Below are 26601 nucleotides of genomic sequence, written 5' to 3' on the forward strand. Positions count from 1 at the left end.
TTACACTGGGGAGCCAGAAATCTGGTGCCGGAGAAATGTCACTGCATCCAGGTCACTTTTTGTCGCTGATTCTGAATCTGCCCCTATTTTTCTCCCATCAGCTCTGAGATGTGATCTATCCTCTGTATACGCACATGACTGATGGAACACTGCACTGATGGCTACTAAACATTATTATTTTTGCCTTCATGGTTGTAAAAACATATTTATACAAGTAAATTCCTTTTATTTATGAAGAATTTGCATCACAGAATAAGAATTTTATCCTGCATAAAAAGTTGTCATTGATACACTGTTAATTTACTGCGATTCCTCGAAAAAGCAGCACTATGAAGTATTCTTGTGGTGAGTTGGAGCAGGGCAATCACTCAGAATAGACCGGCAGTAATCCACCATCATGTGGGTCCCAGTGTCCGCAGTATCTTTCTTGTATAGTTCTTATATATTGGTTCGTTCGTTCATTTACCCTGCTCTCCACTTACATCACAAAGGTTTTCTGGTTAACGATCCAAGTGGCTGTGAAGATAATGCACCTTGATACTCATTGTATGGCTAAGGTGGTGGAGAGAAGATTGCATTCTTTCCACTAGCTCAGTGTAATTATCTGCTTTATAGTTTCCAAGTAAATTCTGTACAACCATAGTAAAATGAGACCATGCATCTGCCTCACGTACAACCATACTGAACGGAGACCATACATGTGTGTCATGTACAACCATACTGAACGGAAACCATGCATCTGCCTCACGTACAACCATACTGAACAGAGGCCATGCATGTGCCTCATGTACAACCATACTGAACGGAGACCATGCATGTGCCTCATGTACAACCATACTGAACGGAAACCATGCATCTGCCTCACGTACAACCATACTGAACGGAAACCATGCATCTGCCTCATGTACAACCATACTGAATGGAGACCATGCATGTGCCTCATGTACAACCATACTGAACGGAGACCATGCATCTGCCTCATGTACAACCATACTGAACGGAGACCATGCATCTGCCTCATGTACAACCATACTGAACAGAGACCATGCATGTGCCTCATGTACAACCATACTGAATGGAGACCATGCATGTGCCTTATGTACAACCATACTGAATGGAGACCATGCATGTGCCTCATGTACAACCATACTGAACGGAGACCATGCATCTGCCTCATGTACAACCATACTGAACAGAGACCATGCATGTGCCTCATGTACAACCATACTGAATGGAGACCATGCATGTGCCTCATGTACAACCATACTGAATGGAGACCATGCATGTGCCTCATGTACAACCATACTGAACGGAGACCATGCATGTGCCTCATGTACAACCATACTGAACAGAGACCATGCATGTGCCTCATGTACAACCATACTGAATGGAGACCATGCATGTGCCTCATGTACAACCATACTGAATGGAGACCATGCATCTGCCTCATGTACAACCATACTGAACAGAGACCATGCATGTGCCTCATGTACAACCATACTGAATGGAGACCATGCATGTGCCTCATGTACAACCATACTGAATGGAGACCATGCATCTGCCTCATGTACAACCATACTGAACAGAGACCATGCATGTGTAACGGGGGCAGGGGGCGCCTCAGGGGGTGTAGTCGGGTCCCCTCGCCTTGTGGGCCGCAGGCTGAACCCCGGCCGTCACTTGCAAAACAGGTGTGTTGTTGGGGCAGAGTGTGGATGCATGGGGCCCATTCATGACAGCGTTCTTTCTGTGCTCTCCAGCTCCTTCTTCACTTTCAGGAAAAAGACAATTGCAGGCAGCGGGTAAACCAAACACCGATTTATTAGACAAAGCTTCCATCTTTTTGTTTGCAGCAGGTTTACTTTAGTACGTTACAAGTTACAGGTCCTTTTCTACAAAAACGGTTTCCTTTTTCTCTACGGGCACTTTCCTTTGCCTGCAGGGGACATACGTTAACCCCCTAGTAGCTGCGCTCTAACCCGGATTTACTGTAGGGCAGATCCAGCACACACTACCGGCTCTGGATAAGTTCTCACCTCTCCATTTCTTTGTCAGGGCACTAACCTTCGCCTGCAGGGGCCACTTGTTATCCCCCTGATAGCTGCACTCCACTCTAGTACACACCACCGGCTCCGGACTAGTCCCAACTCTTCCACCGTTTCTCATGGGTTTCCTCTGCTTTCTAGCCAAGAGTACTCACTCAGGCTGACTGCCTCGTCTCACTCCCACACTCTGCCCCGTCACCTCAGACCGAGCTTGCTCGCCTCTCACATCTCACTGCACACTGGACTCTGCATTCAGAACCCTTCCTTCCCCACCTAGGCTGCCCTGCCCCTTCCTTCCCTCATGTACAACCATACTGAATGGAGATCATGCATCTGCCTCATGTACAACCATACTGAACGGAGACCATGCATCTGCCTCATGTACAACCATAGTGGAAGGAGACCATGCATCTGCCTCAAGTATAACCATACTGAATGGAGACCATGCATCTGCCTCATGTACAACCATACTGAACGGAGATCATGCATCTGCCTCAAGTATAACCATACTGGACGGAGACCATGCATCTGCCTCATGTACAGCCATAGTGAACGGAGATCATGCATTTGCCTCATGTACAACCATACTGAATGGAGACCATGCATGTGCCTCATGTACAACCATAGTGAAAGGAGACCATGCATCTGCCTCATTTACAACCATACTGAATGGAGACCATGCATGTGCCTCATGTACAACCATAGTGAAAGGAGACCATGCATGTGCCTCATGTACAACCATACTGAACGGAGACCATGCATCTGCCTCATTTACAACCATACTGAATGGAGACCATGCATGTGCCTCATGTACAACCATAGTGAAAGGAGACCATGCATGTGCCTCATGTACAACCATACTGAACAGAGACCATGCATGTGCCTCATGTACAACCATACTGAACGGAGACCATGCATGTGCCTCATGTACAACCATACTGAATGGAGACCATGCATGTGCCTCATGTACAACCATAGTGAAAGGAGACCATGCATGTGCCTCATGTACAACCATACTGAATGGAGACCATGCATGTGCCTCATGTACAACCATACTGAATGGAGACCATGCATGTGCCTCATGTACAACCATACTGAATGGAGACCATGCATGTGCCTCATGTACAACCATACTGAACAGAGACCATGCATGTGCCTCATGTACAACCATAGTGAAAGGAGACCATGCATGTGCCTCATGTACAACCATAGTGAAAGGAGACCATGCATGTGCCTCATGTACAACCATACTGAACAGAGAGTATGCATGTGCCTCATTTACAACCATACTGAATGGAGGCCATGCATCAGCCTCATGTACAACCATAGTGAAAGGAGACCATGCATGTGCCTCATGTACAACCATACTGAATGGAGGCCATGCATCAGCCTCATGTACAACCATAGTGAAAGGAGACCATGCAACTGCCTCCGCATCATTCAGTGAATCTTTGACACGTGGATCTTTTATTAGTGCTCTGATTTGAGGACCATCAAAAATTCCCGCTGTTACATTCTTCATGCTCAGCGCTGTACATTTTCTGCAGATGTAGTTGTTGGAGCATCTTCCCTCTTTGTTTAGAGCCTTTACAAACTGCTTCATTAATTAATGTGTAGTGGTGGTAAAATGATTTTATACCGGTCACCAATGGTTCTGCGTTTCCATCCTTCTCTCCTATCACTGTGCGTTCTCTGTTTTCTCACCCAGGGATCATTCTTTGATCCACACTCCCAGAGACAGATAACACAGGGATCCTCAGTGAATCCACTCTGCGGTCCCAGGAGAATATTCTCCATCTTTAGATCCACACAGATCGGCCCCTGGTGATCGTGGGATCACATTTTCTGCAGGACCAGAGCAATCGTATTTTGCTCTTCAGTCATCGTAGTTGAGTGACCTGTTGGGATTGATCCATATTTGTTTCCATTGTATAAAGCACATTATAGGCTCTGATTAGATCTATCTATGAGCAGCCGCCATTCGCTTGGTGGATATTTTACTTTGCCTATTTTAATAAGTATTAATAATTAAGAATTAAATAAGTATACGAGTATTTGTCACTCACTGTACAGACTAGCTTAGATTCTATAATTGATGCCCTTGTAGTGGAAAAAATCCCCAATTCATGTGTGGGCAACTGCGCATTCTCTCAAACAGTAAAACTGTTACAAGAAATGACTGACATATTCCGAATCAGAGGACGGAATATTCCTAACATCGAGCCGAATATCTGAGGCACCAGCAACTTTCTTACTCATTTGTTCTTGAGTGTTTTTTTAATATGAATACTTCACAGCTTCTGTAAATTGTTTTATAAAAAGATGCAGCTCTTTGTACATACACTACATTACTGATCCTGCACTGATCTTGACTCCTGAGTTACCTCTGTATTATACTCCAGAGCTGCACTCACTATTCTGCAGGTGGAGTCATTGTGTACATACATTACATTACTGATCCTGAGTTACCTCCTGTATTATACTCCAGAGCTGCACTCACTATTCTGCTGGTGCAGTCACTGTGTACATACATTACATTACTGATCCTGCACTGATCTTGACTCCCGAGTTACCTCTGTATTATCCTCCAGAGCTGCACTCACTATTCTTCTGGGGCAGTTACTGTGTACATACATTACATTACTGATCCTGAGTTACCTCCTGTATTATACTCCAGAGCTGCACTCACTATTCTGCTGGTGCAGTCACTGTGTACATTACATTACTGATCCTGAGTTACCTCCTGTATTTTACTCCAGAGCTGCACTCACTATTCTGCTGGTGCAGTCACTGTGTACAAACATTACTGATCCTGAGTTACCTCCTGTATTATACTCCAGAGCTGCACTCACTATTCTGCTGGTGCAGTCACTGTGTACATACATTACATTACTGATCCTGCACTGATCTTGACTCCCGAGTTACCTCTGTATTATCCTCCAGAGCTGCACTCACTATTCTTCTGGGGCAGTTACTGTGTACATACATTACATTACTGATCCTGAGTTACCTCCTGTATTATACTCCAGAGCTGCACTCACTATTCTGCTGGTGCAGTCACTGTGTACATTACATTACTGATCCTGAGTTACCTCCTGTATTTTACTCCAGAGCTGCACTCACTATTCTGCTGGTGCAGTCACTGTGTACAAACATTACTGATCCTGAGTTACCTCCTGTATTATACTCCAGAGCTGCACTCACTATTCTGCTGGTGCAGTCAGTGTACATACATTACATTACTGATCCTGAGTTACCTCCTGTATTATACTCCAGAGCTGCACTCGCTATTCTGCTGGTGCAGTCAGTGTACATACGTCCCAGTAGAAGGTGCAGAGCCCCCAGCAGCACTGAGTGTTTTATGTGCTGTGGTATTTTAGGGAGTCACAGAAAGATTTGCATAATGAAAGATGCGGGGTCCCACAGCAGCACAGAGTAATTAGGAATCTGGGAAATCTGCTGGGAATATGTATTTTCTCCGCCATAATCTCAGGGTTTAGAGGGTGCACAAACTTTTAATACCAGTGTCTTTTTGCAATTGTAAACAAGTCCCGTCTGCTGTCTTTCTCCGGGGGTGAGGAGCTTCTTTGGGGGGCGGTGTGAGTGTCAGCGCTGCGCAGGAATGTTCTCAATGTGCCGATGGCGATGGAGCCTTGCCATATTCTGTAATCGCTGTGTAAACACGGGATAATCCAAGGATTGTGCTGGCACTGAGCGCCGATTAACTGTTCTTTCAGACACTCACGAGATGTATGGAGATGACTGAGCAGGTTCCTGCAGGCTTCACCCCTATAGAAATTACCCTAAAGAATGCCGGCTCCGAGCCGCAGAGCTCGCACCCCGCCGGCCGCACACCCACAGCCATTACTGCCAGCTCCTTCACTAGTGCCAGCCGCTTGCCTCCTTATCCCACGTTCCCACGATGAGCATTCGGTGAGTATTCGCTGCAGCGTCTTACAGTCCAGTAAAGTAGCCGGATCTATACGTCCTGGCCACGGCGCTTCTTTTGTTTACGCTGCATAAACTGATCTGTGGTCGTATTTCAAATCCGCAACACATCAATTTCTCCTGCGGCTGCGCTGAGTTTTTCTGTGCAGATTTTCCCCGTAGACTTGCGTAAGATGTGGAAAATCTGCAGGTAAAAAAAAGTGTTTTTAGTGCTTTTCTGCAGCAGAAAGACATTAAGAATGCAAGTAGTTCACCTTTAATTATATCAATGTCAAAGGCAAATACCAGGAAATTTCAAAAATAAATCAGCTTTAAATAAAGCATGACACAACAGAGACAAAAAACAGCATTAAAAATGTGATAAAAATGCAAATTAAAAGAAGTGCACAAAATGCAATGAAAAATAAGCTCAGAAATGGTGCAGAAATCTCCAAAAGCTCTGCAGAAGCTCATCGCGGTAACGGAGCCTTACCTGCCCCAAACCCTGTAGAGCTCCTGATCTCCTGCGGACTGTCTGACTATGGCAGAGCCCAGAGAACGCAGATATCCATGAGCCCAGAGAACGCAGATATCCATGAGCCCAGAGAACGCAGATATCCATGAGCCCAGAGAATGCAGATATCCATGAGCCCAGAGAACGCAGATATCCATGAGGCCAGAGAACGCAGATATCCATGAGCCCAGAGAATGCAGATATCCATGAGCCCAGAGAACGCAGATATCCATGAGGCCAGAGAACGCAGATATCCATGAGCCCAGAGAACGCAGATATCCATGAACTCAGAGAACGCAGATATCCATGAGCCCAGAGAACGCAGATATCCATGAGCCCAGAGAACGCAGATATCCATGAGGCCAGAGAACGCAGATATCCATGAGCCCAGAGAACGCAGATATCCATGAGCCCAGAGAACGCAGATATCCATGAGCCCAGAGAACGCAGATATCCATGAGCCCAGAGAACGCAGATATCCATGAGGCCAGAGAACGCAGATATCCATGAGCCCAGAGAACGCAGATATCCATGAGGTCAGAGAACGCAGATATCCATGAGCTCAGAGAACGCAGATATCCATGAGCCCAGAGAACGCAGATATCCCTGAGCCCAGAGAACGCAGATATCCATGAGCCCAGAGAACGCAGATATCCATGAGCCCAGAGAACGCAGATATCCATGAGGCCAGAGAACGCAGATATCCCTGAGCCCAGAGAACGCAGATATCCATGAGCCCAGAGAACGCAGATATCCCTGAGCCCAGAGAACGCAGATATCCATGAACTCAGAGAACGCAGATATCCATGAGCCCAGAGAACGCAGATATCCATGAGCCCAGAGAACGCAGATATCCCTGAGCCCAGAGAACGCAGATATCCCTGAGCCCAGAGAACGCAGATATCCCTGAGCCCAGAGAACGCAGATATCCCTGAGCCCAGAGAACGCAGATATCCATGAGCCCAGAGAACGCAGATATCCCTGAGCCCAGAGAACGCAGATATCCATGAACTCAGAGAACGCAGATATCCATGAGCCCAGAGAACGCAGATATCCATGAGCCCAGAGAACGCAGATATCCCTGAGCCCAGAGAACGCAGATATCCCTGAGCCCAGAGAACGCAGATATCCCTGAGCCCAGAGAACGCAGATATCCATGAACTCAGAGAACGCAGATATCCATGAGCCCAGAGAACGCAGATATCCATGAGGCCAGAGAACGCAGATATCCATGAGCCCAGAGAACGCAGATATCCATAAGGCCAGAGAACGCAGATATCCATGAGCCCAGAGAACGCAGATATCCATGAGGTCAGAGAACGCAGATATCCATGAGCCCAGAGAACGCAGATATCCATGAGCCCAGAGAACGCAGATATCCATGAGCCCAGAGAATGCAGATATCCATGAACCCAGAGAACGCAGATATCCCTGAGCCCAGAGAACGCAGATATCCCTGAGCCCAGAGAACACAGATATCCATGAGTTCAGAGAACGCAGATATCCATGAGCCCAGAGAACGCAGATATCCCTGAGCCCAGAGAACGCAGATATCCCTGAGCCCAGAGAACACAGATATCCATGAGCCCAGAGAACGCAGATATCCATGAGCCCAGAGAACGCAGATATCCATGAGCCCAGAGAACGCAGATATCCCTGAGCCCAGAGAACGCAGATATCCATGAGCCCAGAGAACGCAGATATCCATGAGCCCAGAGAACGCAGATATCCATGAGGCCAGAGAACGCAGATATCCCTGAGCCCAGAGAACGCAGATATCCATGAGCCCAGAGAACGCAGATATCCCTGAGCCCAGAGAACGCAGATATCCATGAACTCAGAGAACGCAGATATCCATGAGCCCAGAGAACGCAGATATCCATGAGCCCAGAGAACGCAGATATCCCTGAGCCCAGAGAACGCAGATATCCCTGAGCCCAGAGAACGCAGATATCCCTGAGCCCAGAGAACGCAGATATCCCTGAGCCCAGAGAACGCAGATATCCCTGAGCCCAGAGAACGCAGATATCCATGAGCCCAGAGAACGCAGATATCCCTGAGCCCAGAGAACGCAGATATCCATGAACTCAGAGAACGCAGATATCCATGAGCCCAGAGAACGCAGATATCCATGAGCCCAGAGAACGCAGATATCCCTGAGCCCAGAGAACGCAGATATCCCTGAGCCCAGAGAACGCAGATATCCCTGAGCCCAGAGAACGCAGATATCCATGAACTCAGAGAACGCAGATATCCATGAGCCCAGAGAACGCAGATATCCATGAGGCCAGAGAACGCAGATATCCATGAGCCCAGAGAACGCAGATATCCATAAGGCCAGAGAACGCAGATATCCATGAGCCCAGAGAACGCAGATATCCATGAGGTCAGAGAACGCAGATATCCATGAGCCCAGAGAACGCAGATATCCATGAGCCCAGAGAACGCAGATATCCATGAGCCCAGAGAACGCAGATATCCATGAACCCAGAGAACGCAGATATCCCTGAGCCCAGAGAACGCAGATATCCCTGAGCCCAGAGAACACAGATATCCATGAGGTCAGAGAACGCAGATATCCATGAGCCCAGAGAACGCAGATATCCCTGAGCCCAGAGAACGCAGATATCCCTGAGCCCAGAGAACACAGATATCCATGAGCCCAGAGAACGCAGATATCCATGAGCCCAGAGAACGCAGATATCCATGAGCCCAGAAAACGCAGATATCCATGAGCCCAGAGAACGCAGATATCCATGAGCCCAGAGAACGCAGATATCCATGAGCCCAGAGAACGCAGATATCCATGAGGTCAGAGAACGCAGATATCCATGAGCCCAGAGAACGCAGATATCCATGAGCCCAGAGAACGCAGATATCCATGAGCCCAGAGAACGCAGATTTCCTTGAGCCCAGAGAACGCAGATATCCATGAGCCCAGAGAACGCAGATATCCATGAGCCCAGAGAACGCAGATATCCATGAGCCCAGAGAACGCAGATTTCCCTGAGCCCAGAGAACGCAGATATCCATGAGCCTAGAGAACGCAGATATCCATGAGCCCAGAGAACGCAGATATCCATGAGCCCAGAGAACGCAGATATCCATGAGGTCAGAGAACGCAGATATCCATGAGCCCAGAGAACGCAGATATCCATGAGCCCAGAGAACGCAGATATCCATGAGCCCAGAGAACGCAGATATCCATGAGCCCATGTGCACACAGAGGGGTTTTAGGAACAGAAACTGAGCGGAAACCTTCGAAATCCTCCTCCAAATCTCAAAGAACGTTTTTACTTTCAGAAAGCTTTGTTCAAAGTGAGTTTTTCATGGATTTTTTTAAAGCAGAAACTGAGAAGCAACTAAACAAATTCTCCAAAACTCCTCAAAAACTATAAGTTTCTTCTGTTATAAAGGCTTCATGTTCCCCTGCCTAGCCTTCCAGGGGGGGACGCAGGATGCTAATGTGTCTCCTGCTCGTATATGCTTGTATAAACCGAGCAGATTAATAAGTAATTGTGTAGGAAAAGATTCAGTACAAGTCGTGTTTTATCCATTCAAACCTCTGCACTTTTTGTGCTTTTTCGTTAAGCGGGCGGTCCTAACAGTGACTACCCCTATTAAGTGTGCACCTGAGAAACACCCAGGAGGAGCAGGAGCTGAACACACGGGTAAGGTTTGGGTTCCACTTGCGATTTGCATGCATGAGTGCAATCCGATAAAACATCAGATTGCTCTTACTGCAGGGCAAAACTATGGGGCACTGTCCATCTGTGATTGATTTCTCATCCCATATCGGCCTGAGAAATGAATCCCAGCATGCTGCGTTTGGCTGAGAGTCTTGGCTCACGCACCCCCATACAAGTCTATGGGAGCGTGTGAAACATCGCGCTGCACTCGCATGTCATCCGACCGCAGTGCGATAAACACAGAGACAGGCAGCAGAGGAGATGGGGAGAAAGTGCTCCCTCCCTCTTCTCAGCAGCAGTGATCTGATCACAAGATCCCATCACAGTCACATGACCCTTATGTGACGCCCGCAGCAGAGGGTCATTAGCATATCGCTTCCGATGCTCTCGCATCACAAGCTGTGCACAAGTGGAACCGAGGCCTTAGGCTATGTGCGCACTTTGCGTTTTCACCTGCGTTTACGCAGCGTTTTGAACTGCAGTGTTTTCTTGCCAAAAGGCACGCGCTTTGATTTACAATAATAGTCTATGGCAAATGACGATTTCTTGTCTGCACTTTGCGTTTCAAAACGCTGCGTTTAATTGCATAATTTGTGGCAAAAACCATGCGTTCAAAGAAGCAGCAGTCAATTGTTTTTGCCATTTGGGCTACGTTTTGATAACATTGAAGTCAATGAGAAATGGAAAAAACCAAGAAACATCCAAATTCCAGCGTTTAACCTGCTTTTTTGATGCTGAAAACATGTGTTTTGGACTACATAAACGCATGCTATTCTGACATCAAAATAATGGAATGATATGTCCCTTTACACACACATAGTCCGACAATTAAATTAAAGAAAAATATTAATTTACTTCTATTTTACCAATAAATATTATAAAACCGCTATAATTAGATGAAATATAACTATTTTCGAATTATTTCAATAATTATATATGCAGTGTCTTTATGATCAAAACGCATCTATCTAAACGCAATGGAAAAGCATGTAAAAAGCGCTAAAAACACCGCAAAAACGCGGTAAAAACGCATGCATATTTACTGCTAATTTGTGGCCAAAAGCAACTTTGGCAAAAGCAAATTCTGCCAGAGGGTGCGTTTAGAACTGCAAATAGGACGACGCAAAGTGCGGACACAGCCTAATACTGATTCTTCCCACAAAACTATAGAAATCTGCTGTATCCTTATTGGGTCACATTTTCCATCTGACGGGTTTACTTTGATGTGTTAGTAAATCAGACTTCAGTACAAAGGTTTCCCAGTTGAGGGTCTAACTACTGGGACCCCCATGATTACCAGAACGGGTGCAAAGTAACAGGAAAAACAAGACGAAAAACAGTGCAAATGCCATAATATATCAGGCTTTTGGGTGAAAGACAGCAGAACACTATTACTGACTACCAACAGCAGCATGCTGACAGTTTCCAATTGCAGTATATTTGTATTTAATAGAGCAAAACCAGTAGTGAAGGTCTGGAGCGAGCGGCTGCGTGCAGAACCTCTGACACATCATGGATCATATTCCCCACTATTTCAGCATCGTGTAGCAGAATCTGGGTCGGAAGCTGATAATAAGCCGCTGCGTCTCCCGAGATATTGTAGCCACATTGTGAAACCGTTTATTTAACCTCATGTGACTGGGACAACAGTGACTAACAGATACATGATCCCTTTTGCGAGTCGATCTCTTGATCTGTTGCTAAATATCTCCTTACTGACTTTAGTGATACATTGTATTTGTTGACTCTATTACACAGTATGTTCTCCCGCTCCGTCCAACTTGTGGCAAAGGAAGAATGAGCTCTAGAATATGATGTCTCATTTGGCTCAGCTGCTGGTTTGTGCCCCATGCTTTACACTGCAGCTCAGGTGCATGTGGAGGAGCACAGTGAGGGGTTTGTTTCTGGTAAAGCAGAGAATTCACGATTCTGCAAATATTAAGAGATGCACTAAATGGTGATATACAGTGCCTACAAGTAGTCTTCAACCCCCTGCAGATTTAGCAGGTTTGATAAGATGCAAATAAGTTAGAGCCTGCAAACTTCAAACAAGAGCAGGATTTATTAACAGATGCATAAATCTTACAAACCAACAAGTTATGTTGCTCAGTTAAATTTTAATAAATTTTCAACATAAAAGTGTGGGTCAATTATTATTCAACCCCTAGGTTTAATATTTTGTGGAATAACCCTTGTTTGCAATTACAGCTAATAATCGGCTTTTATAAGACCTGATCAGGCCGGCACAGGTCTCTGGAGTTATCTTGGCCCACTCCTCCATGCAGATCTTCTCCAAGTTATCTAGGTTCTTTGGGTGTCTCATGTGGACTTTAATCTTGAGCTCCTTCCACAAGTTTTCAATTGGGTTAAGGTCAAGAGACTGACAAGGCCACTGCAACACCTTGATTTTTTCCCTCCTGAACCAGGCCTTGGTTTTCTTGGCTGTGTGCTTTGGGTCGTTGTCTTGTTGGAAGATGAAATGACGACCCATCTTAAGATCCTTGATGGAGGAGCGGAGGTTCTTGGCCAAAATCTCCAGGTAGGCCGTGCTATCCATCTTCCCATGGATGCGGACCAGATGGCCAGGCCCCTTGGCCGAGAAACAGCCCCACAGCATGATGTTGCCACCACCATGCTTGACTGTAGGGATGGTATTCTTGGGGTCGTATGCAGTGCCATCCAATCTCTAAACGTCACGTGTGTGGTTGGCACCAAAGATCTCGATCTTGGTCTCATCAGACCAGAGAACCTTGAACCAGTCTGTCTCAGAGTCCTCCAAGTGATCATGAGCAAACTGTAGACGAGCCTTGACATGACGCTTTGAAAGTAAAGGTACCTTACGGGCTCGTCTGGAACGGAGACCATTGCGGTGGAGTACGTTACTTATGGTATTGAATGAAACCAATGTCCCCACTGCCATGAGATCTTCCCGGAGCTCCTTCCTTGTTGTCCTTGGGTTAGCCTTGACTCTTCGGACAAGCCTGGCCTCGGCACGGGTGGAAACTTTCAAAGGCTGTCCAGGCCGTGGAAGGCTAACAGTAGTTCCATAAGCCTTCCACTTCCGGATGATGCTCCCAACAGTGGAGACAGGTAGGCCCAACTCCTTGGAAAGGGTTTTGTACCCCTTGCCAGCCGTGTGACCCTCCACGATCTTGTCTCTGATGGCCTTGGAATGCTCCTTTGTCTTTCCCATGTTGACCAACTATGAGTGCTGTTCACAAGTTTGGGGAGGGTCTTAATTAGTCAGAAAAGGCTGGAAAAAGAGATAATTAATCCAAACCTGTGAAGCTCATTGTTCTTTGTGTCTGAAATACTTCTTAATACTTTAGGGGAACCAAACAGAATTCTGGTGGTTTGAGGGGTTGAATAATAAATGACCCTCTGAATAAACTTTTCACAATTTAAAAAAAATAAATAAAAAAAAGAAATAACATTCTTTTTTGCTGCATTTCACACTTCCAGGCGGATCTACAGTCCAAATGTCACAATGCCAAGTTATTCCGAATGTGTAAACCTGCTAAATCTGCAGGGGGTTGAATACTACTTGTAGGCACTGTATTATAGGGTGCAGAGTGTTTGCTGTGCAGAATATCTGCATTTTCTGTACCCCCCTCCCCAGGTGCTTGATCCATGATTCTTTGCACCATCACAGCGTTCAGGTATCATAATGTAAAACATTAATAACGGGAGCAGGACTCCTGAGCGCCTCGATATCATCGCCCACATGAAGGAGTTAAAGGGAACTGATCATCAGATTCTTACAACCTATGGACCGCATGAATCAGACACTGGATACAATGTCACTGACCGCTGCTTTCCTCTGAAACTTAGTGACATTTCAGAGTAAACATATTATGAAAAGCCGTCCGAGGACTACATGTATCAGCTGTCTGCTCCGATAAGGTATATGTATATGGACGGCTTCTTCCCTCCTCGCTGCACTTGACTGACAGGTCTCTCCCTATGTTTGTCAATCAAAGGGATTGGGGCTGGAAGAATTTAGCTGGGAATCCATCTCAGACGAGTCCGCTGGCACACAGGCCCCGGATGGCTTTTCACAGTATAATTATTCGAAATGAAGTCTTATTTCAGATTAAAACATAGCAGTAATGCAGCCACACTCTGATTCATGCTGCCCGTGCCTTGTGCAGCATGAATCTGCTGACAGGTTCCTTTTATAAGCAATGTTTCCTATTAAAAGATAGTGCAATAAAATAGAGTAAAATTTACAAACAGATTTATACAGTCAGCACTAGGGGGAGCTCACTACATACAGATTTATACAGCCACTGCTAGAGGGAGCTCACTACATACAGATTTATACAGCCACCACTAGAGGGAGCTCACTACATACAGATTTATACAGCCACCACTAGGGGGAGCTCACTACATACAGATTTATACAGCCACCACTAGAGGGAGCTCACTACATACAGATTTATACAGTCACCACTAGAGGGAGCTCTCTACATACAGATTTATACAGCCACCACTAGAGAGAGCTCACTACATACAGATTTATACAGCCACCACTAGGGGGAGCTCACTACATACAGATTTATACAGCCACCACTAGGGGGAGCTCACTACATACAGATTTATACAGTCATTACTAGAGGGAGCTCACTACATACAGATTTATACAGCCACCACTAGAGGGAGCTCACTACATACAGATTTATACAGCCACCACTAGGGGGAGCTAACTACATACAGATTTATACAGCCACCACTAGAGGGAGCTCACTACATACAGATTTATACAGCCACCACTAGGGGGAGCTCACTACATACAGATTTATACAGTCACCACTAGAGGGAGCTCACTACATACAGATTTATACATCCACCACTAGAGGGAGCTCACTACATACAGATTTATACAGTCACCACTAGAGGGAGCTCACTACATACAGATTTATACAGTCACCACTAGAGGGAGCTCACTACATACAGATTTATACATCCACCACTAGAGGGAGCTCACTACATACATATTTATACAGCCACCACTAGGGGGAGCTTGCTACATACAGATTTATACAGCCACCACTAGAGGGAGCTCACTACATACAGATTTATACAGCCACCACTAGGGGGAGCTCACTACATACAGATTTATACAGCCACCACTAGAGGGAGCTCACTACATACAGATTTATACAGTCACCACTAGAGGGAGCTCACTACATACAGATTTATACAGCCACCACTAGAGGGAGCTCACTACATACAGATTTATACAGTCACCACTAGAGGGAGCTAACTACATACAGATTTATACAGCCACCACTAGAGGGAGCTCACTACATACAGATTTATACAGTCACCACTAGTGAGAGCGCACTACATACAGATTTATATTACCACCACTAGAGGGAGCTCACTACATACAGATTTATACAGCCTCCACTAGTGGGAGCTCACTACATACAGATTTATACAGCCACCACTAGAGGGAGCTCACTACATACAGATTTATACAGCCACCACTAGTGAGAGTTCACTACATACAGATTTATACAGCCACCACTAGAGGGAGCTCACTACATACAGATTTATACAGCCACCACTACTGAGAGCTCACTACACACAGATTTATATTACCACCACTAGAGGGAGCTCACTACATACAGATTTATACAGCCTTCACTAGTGAGAGTTCACTACATACAGATTTATACAGCCACCACTAGAGGGAGCTCACTACATACAGATTTATACAGTCATCACTAGGAGGAGCTCACTACATACAGATTTATACAGCCACTGCTAGAGGGAGCTCACTACATACAGATTTATACAGTCATCACTAGGAGGAGCTCACTACATACAGATTTATACAGCCACTGCTAGAGGGAGCTCACTACATACAGATTTATACAGCCTCCACTAGAGGTATCTCACTCTATACAGATTTATATTACCACCACAAGGGAGAGCTCACTACATACAGATTTATACATCCTCCACTAGAGGGAGTTCACTCCATACAGATTTATATTACCACCACTAGGGGGAGCTCACTACATACAGATTTATACAGCCACCACTAGGGGGAGCTCACTACATAGAGATTTATACTGCCACCACTAGAGGGAGCTCACTACATACAGATTTATACAGCCTCCACTAGGGGGAGATCACTTCATACAGATTTACACAGCCACCACTAGGGGGAGCTCACTATATACAGATGTACAGTACTGTATGTGGTTTATTACTGGTGCAGACAATGCTCAGCAGAACATGTGTGTATTTCTGTGTCTGATCCTGTGTGTACATCGATTTTTCGCTTGTGGCCGGTGTAGTGGCAGCGAGTAGGAGTAGTGGACCTACTGGACGAAAGGGGGGACCCGGGCTTACCCTTTAGTGGGACAGGCTTAACTGAGCACCTACCACAAGGCAGATGCCAGGTGCCACTCCCAGGGCATTGACTGGGACTGTGGCAGCTGACCCCCAGGGCAGGTACAGACACATGCATAGGCAGGTACAGTCTCTAATGTGAGGCGAGTACAGCTGTCATGGCTGTGGCAGACAGGACAATGGATACTGACAGGGATGTTGGACATGGTAAGGACAGACTGCAATGGGAAGGCAAACGCAGGTATAGGTAATGGATGCGGGGCAGGAGCATGGGCCCTGTCAACTAGCTAGACATCAGGACACCGACTAACTCAATCTGTTGCGCAGGCACCTCCCCTAATGGGAGAGTGCCTTAAATACATAGTGCTTCTCAATCATAGGTGCACCGGTCCTTTTAAGAAGAGGGCCCGGGTGCACTCTCGTGTACTAAGTGCACTACGGGAAGGAAGGAGACGATGACCTCAGTCACTTTTCACACTGCTTAGCGAATACAAAAGCTGAGCTTTGATTAAATGAAATGAGAGCTGAGTCGTGATTGGTTGCTCTGATGACATGACGGCTGCACTGTGATTGGATGGTGATAACTGGCCCCCATTGGTTGAGCCTCATTCCATCTTCTTCCCCCAGATATTCTGGACGAGCGCTCGGACAGCACCATCGTGGATAACAACCTAGAAGCAGGAACGATGGTGACCGATAATCTTCAAAAACGTCTGGTGAAGACTTCAGTAAAGGACGACGCGTTAAACCGCGTGAGAGCCGGCGAAAATCACCGATCAAAAGTCAACAAAGCCAATGATGAGAAGAAGAACCAGAGACAGTCCGCGCAAAGGGTGAGAACTGCGGGGCATAGATTTGTGCTCAGAAAAGGAAAAAAAGGAGCCCCTTCTGACTTTGCTCCAAATTCATCAACTGCGTTTTCATGAAATTGTCGCAATAAATGTCACCGAATATATAAAGCCAAAAAAAAGAAAAGTGACAGCTAAAACTGCAAACGATGAAATGGGGCCTGTGCATATAAAAAGCAAAATTTCAATAAAAACGATTTTAAGAAAAAAAAAAAAGCGGTGTGCTCCCTAAAAAAAAAATGTGTGAGGCTGATTTGGATTTTTTAAAGTGTTTGTTCTTATTTTTTTTATTTAAATGCATGTATTTTGGGTTAGATAATTTTTGCAATTGGGGCTCATTAAGAATTTTGCTCCATTTGCCCTCTATGTTATATATTTGGCCTCTGTGTTATATTGCTTATTTCTGGCTGCAGAATGAGTTCATGTGAGCAGCTCCTGCACCATCATCACTAGCAGAACATGGGCATATATTTTGGGAACTAATAGGGGAAATGCAAGATATAAACCGGGCAACAGATAAGGAGACTGACACAGGTGATGGCTTGTTACAATGTGTCAGTGTGGGGAAGGCCAGATAATGATGAGTGATTGGTACAATATTGCACAGATCTTACAGCCTCCTCCCCATTTGCAGAGTCTCTGCCAGCAGCAGTTGGATCAGGTCTTGGAGAGAATTTCCTCCATGAATCTCCCTGATGAGCGCGCGCCGCTGGAACATCTCTACGCCCTTCACATCCCGAACTGCGACAAGAACGGTCTGTTCAACCTCAAACAGGTGCGTGCATGTGGAATCGGGGGACGCCCGTCCTGTTATGTAACAATGACTAATGATTATATAATATCTGCAGCTTGCAATCTTCTGCACAATCTCTGCTTGCCATCAGTGAATGGGAACGTGTGTTTATATTCAGACAACGTTCACACGTTGTGTTTTTGCTGTGTTTTTCTGCAGCGAAAACTTGCTCTTGTCAGTAAAAAAAGCTGCTGGTTTTACTGTATTTTATGGTGCGATTTTGGTGTCATTTGTCTACAGCGCAGTTTTCATTCACTCTAAAAGCAGCAAAATCGCATCTGTTGTCTTTTTGCTTTCTCATTGCTTTTAATGCTGCAAAAACACTGAAAGAATTAACAAGCTGCTGCTTTTAAAAACGCAGTCGTTTTCAATTTCAGTCAAGAAAAAAAAAAAATCAAGTGAGAGCAGGAGATTTCTGGGATCTCATAGGATCTGCTGTTCATGTAAAAAGCAGCTTTTAATTTGCATTAAAGTCATGAAAAAACGCAGCAAAAAGGTGGAGGTTTGTTACAATTGTATCCAGATGAGACAATCCTCTGAATCACATGCACACATTCTCTGCTGATACTTTGTTAGGCCATGTGCGCACGTTGCGTCCAGGACCTTGCAGAAATTAACGCATCCTCTGGCAGAATTTGTCATTGTTAAATTTGGTTGTGACCACAAAAACGCTGAAAATACGCATGCGTTTCTATAACGTTTTTGCCGCGTTTAGACTGCATTTTACATGCTTTTTCAGCACTTAAAGACAGATGTGTTTTCAACACATATACACTACTAAATAAAGTTTAAACATTCAAATACTATGAAAAAAATGAAAACAAATATCATGCTTTAAATCATACACAAAATAGCTAATTTTAATAAAAAGATTAATATGATATAATATTTATGTATAAAATAATGTTAAATTAGTGTTTTAATATTTTTTTTATAGTCTGACTATATGTGTGTGAAAATATCATGACCTCACTATAATGTCAAAAATGCATGCTTTTAATTTGTCACAAAAGCATGTGAAATGCTGGGACTTTGATTTAGGATGCGTTTTGAAAGTTCTCATTGACTTTAATGTTAGCAAAACGCTGCCAAAATGGCAAAAACAATTGACATGTTGCTTCTTCAAACGCAGAGATTTTGACAAATTTTCTGCAACTAAAACGCTGCGTTTTTAAAAGCAAAGTGCGCAAAAGAAATCCCTATTTCTCATAGACTTTGCTTGAAAATCAAAACGCCTGCATTTTTGCATAAAAACGCTGCAGCTCAAAACGCTGCGGAAACTCATGAAAAAAACGTAACGTGACTGCGCACACAGCCTTACATTGTATTGACTTGGAGTTTGCAGCACTTGGCTAGACGTTTGCAATTATATGGCCATTTTTTGGGGGTGCACTAATTCACCGGGAGCTAAACTATTACAGAAGCTATTTGGGAATATTGCAGAACTATTGAGTAAATACCGACTTAGGCTGAGTTCACACGTCCAGTAATCATTTGTTAGAATGGATTTGTCGGCAAAAAAGTTCTGCAAACACAACTTTAATCCTTTTGGAAATAATTGATTTCTGCAGAATCCTTTTTTTTTTTTTTTTTTTTTTTTTTAACATTGGAGTCTAAGGAAAACCGATCCATTAACGGATTATGATTTCTTCCATTTAAAACTGATCCAGTAAGCAAAAAGCAGATGTTAAAAACGAAAGAAAAATGGATGATAAATAAATAGCAATCAGATAACGGATGTGTTCTGCAGCAGACAATGCAGAGTCAAGAGCACCAAGTATATATATATATTACCACCGTGCTGCACAGAGCTCAGGAACAATCAAGGTGAACAATCAAATGTATTCATACCCCGTGAGCTATTCCACATTTTTTCAAGTTACACCTGCAAACCTAAATGTATTTTATGTAATAAACCTAAGCACCAAGTATTTGTGAATTGTAAATGAAATTATACAGTTGATTTTTTTTTTAAAATAATTTTAAAAATCTAAATCTGAAAATTGTGAAGTGCATTTGTATTGAGCCCCCTGAGTAAATATTTAAGTCTTGTTACTGAATCTCAATGTGATTTTGATTTCAGTCTGGACTGTGACTGGGCTGTATTTAGCTCCATCCATTTTCCCATCTGCCTCTGACCAGCTTCCCTGCCTCTGCTGAAGAAAAGTCTCCCCACTGCAGGATGCTACCTCCACCATGTGTGATGGTAGGGAGGGTGTTATAGAGTGATGTGCAGTGGTAATTTTACACCCCACATAGGATTTTTAATTTAGCCCCAAAAGTTCTATTTTTATCTCATCTGACCAGAGCACCTTCTTTCATATACTCTCTGTGTCCCCTACATGGTTTTTTTTTTTTTCTTTTTTTTTCTTGTGGCTTTCAAAAATGTCTTTCTTCTTGCCATTCTTCCATAAAGGCCATATTTGTGGAGTTTACAACTAATAAGCGCCTGTGGACAGATTCTCCCCCTGAGCTGTGATCTTTGAGGCTCCTCCAGTGACCTCTCTTCTGCTTCTCTAATTCATGCTCTCCTTCTTGGGATGTCAAGTTTCAGTGGATGCTGTGTCTTGGAGGTTTGCATTGTTCTGTACTCTTTCCATTTTTGGATGATGGATTGATCAATGATTTGTGAGATGTTCAGAGCTTGGCCTATTTTTTTTTTTTTTCTATAACCCAACCCTGCTTTACTCTTCTCTTTATCCCTGACCTGTCTGGTGTGTTCCTTGGTTTTCTTGATGCTGTTTGATCCCTGATCTTCTCACACAAACCTCTGCAGCCTCCACAGAACAGCTGGAGTTATACTGAGAAGAAATCAAATACAGGTGGATGCAATGCACTAATTATGTGACTTCTAGAGTAACTTAGGATTTTATTTAGCGGATCAGACTACAGGGGGCTGAATACAAATGCACGTCACAATTTTCATATTTATATTTTTAATATATTTAGAAAACCTGGAATCATTTCCTTTACACGTCACCAATTCTTGTTCCTAGTGTTGCTATGTCACGTAAATCCCTATAAAATATATTTACATTTGAGGGTGTAACATGAAAAAAATGTGGAAAAGTTCACAGGGTGTGAATACTTTATTAAAACACTGATTATTGTCTGTATTTTCAAAACCCATTTAAATGGAACCTGTCATCTCCGAAATTGCTATTTTCCTAGCAGGTATAGGGTTAATAAAGAGCGTTCCATTGTTGCCCACCTCATTGAAGCGTTGCTTTTGGGAGAAAATGAACTTCTTTTGTGACGCTCGGCACAGATGTGCTGCACCACGATCTGATGATCTAGGTGGCGGGGTGTGCTTACAGCCGCCGCTCATACCATAGTACACAGAACAGTAAGTGGTGACTGCCACTATGACTGAAAGCCGTCAGCTTCAGGGAGGATAGAAGTTCATTTTCTCCTGGTAGCTGCACTTTCTGTAAGGTGGCCTGGCAGCTATTTACCTGCTGATTAACCCTTTATTCAAAAGGAAATAGCATTTCTCACTTTCAGCATGTAGCAATATGTATAAAAAAGTTGAAATTCCCTCTGTGTGTCAGTAACATCTATCGTGTGGTTGAGACTTTACTGACAACTCTTCTGTTGTCTCCGCTATAGTGTAAGATGTCCCTGAATGGTCAGCGAGGAGAATGCTGGTGTGTCAATCCCAATACTGGAAAGATGATCGCCGGAGCTCCTACGATCCGAGGCGACCCCGAGTGCCACCTGTATTACACCGCCACTGAGGAGGAGCGCAAACAGCGCGGCCAGTAACTACCTGTCCAGCAATGCCCCGCATGCTGCCAGCTACTCTCAATGTCTCTACTTATACACATGGGGTCACTGACAGTTTTGTAAGTGGGCTGGTTGATGTCTAAGCTCTTTGCCAAATCTTGTGCCAACAGGTGCCATATTTCTTAAAACCACCCCAATTCCAAAACGTGATTCATATGACCCTAAATGACAACAGCGCAGGTCCATACCCAAATCAGCACCTTACACTGCGTGACCTGGGAGCTGGCACATTAGGTCTCCCGGCATCTACATTTCCAAAGACTGTCCACTCATTTTCATCATCTCTAGGGCCGAGGGCATCCGAGACAGAGCCAAAACCATTTTTTATTTTTTATTTGAGTCCATGGTGGAAACCATGTAATGCGGCCATGACACATGCTACCTGTCAATCATAGCTATGAAACAATGTATCCTTCCGGCTTTTTGTATATTATATTGTTACAAATGTCAGATTCTGTGAAATGCATTACAGAATGGAAACCTTATTTACTATAGTTGTAGTTGGTGCATTTGCCATGACACGGGACAGGGGTCCGTAAACTGTTTCCAACTGTCAACCATAAGACTAACTGCAAACGCAGACACTTCCAGCAGAACCATCTTCAAGCAAAGGGCAGGGGTCTTAAAGCAACAACTTGCTGGGGTATGACACATTCCTGCGGAGGAATAAGGGGGTCCGCTGCTGTAGAAACGATCACATTCTGCAACAGATTAACAGTCTCGTCAACATTGGGATTTCTGGGGTGTGGTGCTCGATTTGATGGGTTATTCTGCCGTATCTTGTCCTCTCCATTATCATCATATGCAGAAAAGCTCAGACGTTTGCTCATCATTTGCAGTATGGATAAAGGTGCCAAGAGGAGAATCCCTGATTATAAGATGTAATATACCAAGAAAAGGATGCAATAGCCTTAAACTGATACATAGTATCAAATGTCAAAGAATGGAAACATTCCATTCCACTTTTAGTTATTACTTGGTCATTTATTAATATCAGGGAACACAAAAGTGATACGCCCCCCCTTCCCAGAGTATGTCCACCCTATTATACTGCTACATTGTTCATTGTGGTGAATAGAAAGGTTTAGCGTCTTTATCCCCCATCTTTATCCAGCACTTATAGCACCTGCCAGACTCTGTACACATGGAAAGGATTCGGGGAGAAATACAGAGAAGATTGTCCTTATGAAATGTAACAACTGTCCACTTAGTGACCTCATGATAGAGGGACATAGTAAGATACTATGTAACACAGTAAGTTATAGGCTTCATAATAAGACATATTTAATGCATACATGTATGTTATTAGATACAAACCTATATACCTCTTATTCTTTAAGGAAAATTTACATAACAGTAATCATGACTAGCCAAAAGGGACGCTCCATAATTAATTCTAACAAAAGTTATCAAGTTGTGTATCTTCCTAGTGGTCTAAGCTTTTGATGATGTTGAATATCAAATCCCCTGAATAGACTTAAAATTATATTACAAAAGTATGCTTTCAGTCAGCACTAGCAGAGCTCCCTGTATACAGAGATACATCATAAGATCCTGTCTGCAGCTACCACTAGGGGGAGCTCCCTGTATACAGAGATACATCATAAGATCCTGTCTGCAGCCACCACTAGGGGGAGCTCCCTGTATACAGAGATACATGATGAGATGCTATCTGCAGCCACCACTAGGGGGAGCTCCCTGTATACAGAGACACATCATAAGATCCTGTCTGCAGCCACCACTAGGAGGAGCTCCTTGAATAGAAAGATACATGATAAGATCCTGTCTGCAGCCACAACTAGGGGGAGCTCCCTCTATACAGAGACACATCAGATCCTGTCTGCAGCCACTACTATGGGGGGATCCCTGTATACAGAGATACATGATAAGATCCTGTCTGCAGCCACTACTATGGGGAGCTCCCTGTATACAGAGATACATGATAAGATCCTGTCTGCAGCCACCACTAGGGGGAGCTCCCTGTATACAGAGATACATGATAAGATCCTGTCTGCAGCCACCACTAGGGGGAGCTCCCTGTATACAGAGATACATGATAAGATCCTGTCTGCAGCCACTACTAGGGGGAGCTCCCTGTATACAGAGATACATGATAAGATCCTGTCTGCAGCCACCACTAGGGGGAGCTCCCTGTATACAGAGACACATGATAAGATCCTGTCTGCAGCCACCACTAGGGGGAGCTCCCTGTATACAGAGATACATGATAAGATCCTGTCTGCAGCCACCACTAGGGGGAGCTCCCTGTATACAGAGATACATGATAAGATCCTGTCTGCAGTCAGCACTAGGGGGAGCTCCCTATATACAGAGATACAGGATAAGATCCTGTCTGCAGCCAGCACTAGGGCAAGCTAATTCGGTTATTGCAGACAGTTCTATATTGAGGTCAGGGTATATACTGCATGCTTTGAGCGCCCTCTAGTGTTGACTGCTAGCAGATTTTTATATTTTTATCTTTTTAAGTCTGTGCTCTCATCTGTGTTTTTTCATAAACTCGTCATAACCCATAGATATATGGAAAGTTTTCCACCTTGGTCATTGGCTTTTGCGTACTTATATCCATTCCTAAGAAATCCTGAAACGTTTGCGATGTGTAATATGGTGTTGATTAAATAAATGCTGCTTCTTGACGATTGTTCCAAAGATCTTCTTCTTCTTCGCTATGTGAATGTATTCTGTATTCTTGTGTGCGATGTTTGCCTGTTCCATGTGCATCTTTTTAATAAAATGTATTTGTACAGTCCCCTAGGGGGGAGATTTGTGATATGGACCCAGCCCATTCTAATTAGTTCCAGACAATCGCCGTATTTGCAGGGACTCGTGTCTGTGCAGATCTGGGCTAGTTTCTGCTTCAGTTAATAGTTTGTCTTATGTTATATATTATGCATTATCTGTATTCTTGTATCTACATTATAGTGGACCTTAAAGTGCAATTCCACCCACAAATGAAAAATACTCCTACCAGTTCGGACTCGTATTCTTATCCATAGGGGATGTGATGGTGTAGAAGGATTCAGCTTTATTTAACCAGTCGGTGGCTGAATTGTCCAGTGACAACATCAGTGAGGCAGAGAAGTTGTCACTTTCCCCCCTTTACAAATTAACCAGCAGGGGGCAACAACGAGCAAGAAAAATCCCCTCTCCATGTATGAAGAGTGCGATCTGTCCTCCGTATAAAGGGATAATGGGAAGGACATTCACTTTATGTAATAATCTTCACTTAGTGATTGTGCCAAGCTTGCCCCTATCCACAAGATAGGTGATAAGGTGCTGCTCGGTTGGGGTCTCGGTACTGGGATCCGCCACCAGTCACAAGAGTCTCCTGAATTAATGCACATTTATTTTGACATTATCCTTTGAATGTTTCATTTTTTTTTCCTGCACTGTGCCCTTCCCATAATAAGCCTTGTAGGGTTTGCTCAGAACCACCCATCCCCATTCATTCGAATTAGCTAATTTAGAGGTGCATTCTACTCTCTGACCACAAGGTGGCGTCTCTTAATCTCCCATGTACGCATTCCCAGGGGGCGTCTATATTGCATTTTTTTTATTACAGTACTGGAGAGTTCTCTATTGAGCTGTAATTGTACACATTTGATGAAATATGTGCATGTTGATAAAGTTTAGTGATTTGTACTGGAGAACATGCGGTTCCCGGTACTTCTAAGGACATGGAATAAACATTTTCACACGTTGGTTGTTGTAGTCATTTAGTTTAATAGAACATTGTTAACATTGTTATTTTTTAGTTTGCAGTCAAATATCCACATACAGTGGGTACGGAAAGTATTCACACCCCTTTACATTTTTCACTCTTTGTTTCATTGCAGTCATTTGGCAAATTCAATAAAGTTCATTTTTTTCTCATTAATGTGCACTCTGCACCCATCCCCATCTTGTCAGAAAAAACAGAAATGTGAAAATTTTTGCAAATCTATTTAACAAGAAAAACTGAAATATCACATGGTCATAAGTATTCAGCCCCTTTGCTCAGACACTCATATGTAAGTCCCATGCTGTCCATTTCCTTGTGATCCTCCTTGAGATGGTTCTCCTCCTTCATTGGAGTCCACCTGTGTGTAATTACACTGATAGGACGTGATTTGGAAAGGCGCACCCCTGTCAATATAAGAGCTCACAGCTCACACTGCATGTCACACCAAATGAGGATCATGAGGTCAAAGGAACTGCCCAAGGAGCTCAGAGACAGAATTGTGGCAAGATCTGGCCAAGGTTACAAAAGAATTTCTGCAGTACTCAAGGTTCCTAAGAGCACAGTGGCCTCCATAATCCTTACATGGAAGAAGTTTGGGACCAGCAGAACTGTTCCTAGACCTGGCCGTCCAGCCAAACTGAGCAATCGAGAGAGAAGAGCCTTGGTGAGAGATGTAAAGAAGAACGCCAAGATCACTGCGGCTGAGCTCCAGAGATGCAGTAGGGAGATGGGAGAAAGTTCCACAAAGTAACCTATCACTGCAGCCTCCACCAGTTGGGCCTTTATGGCAGAGTGGCCTGACGGAAGCCTCTCCTCAGTGTAAGACATATGAAAGCCGCATAGTGTTTGCAAAAAAACACATGAAGCACTCCCAGACTATGAGAAATAAGATTC

At 44.2% G+C, this 26601-nt stretch overlaps 1 protein-coding gene across 1 annotated transcript in view; it reads left to right on the plus strand.

Annotated features, from left to right (window-relative positions):
* The window catches only part of IGFBP2 (insulin like growth factor binding protein 2), a 47713-nt gene extending 22026 nt beyond the window's left edge, over window positions 1-25687 (plus strand). Inside the window, 3 exon segments of the mRNA XM_075317044.1 lie at window positions 17169-17374; window positions 18024-18164; window positions 21792-25687. Of these exon segments, the coding sequence (XP_075173159.1) occupies window positions 17169-17374; window positions 18024-18164; window positions 21792-21947 (503 nt within the window). The 3' untranslated portion in view covers window positions 21948-25687.
* Window positions 25688-26601: the final 914 nt, after the last annotated feature.

Source organism: Anomaloglossus baeobatrachus, chromosome 7 (genome assembly GCF_048569485.1).
Source record: "Anomaloglossus baeobatrachus isolate aAnoBae1 chromosome 7, aAnoBae1.hap1, whole genome shotgun sequence".
Lineage (NCBI taxonomy): Eukaryota > Metazoa > Chordata > Amphibia > Anura > Aromobatidae > Anomaloglossus > Anomaloglossus baeobatrachus.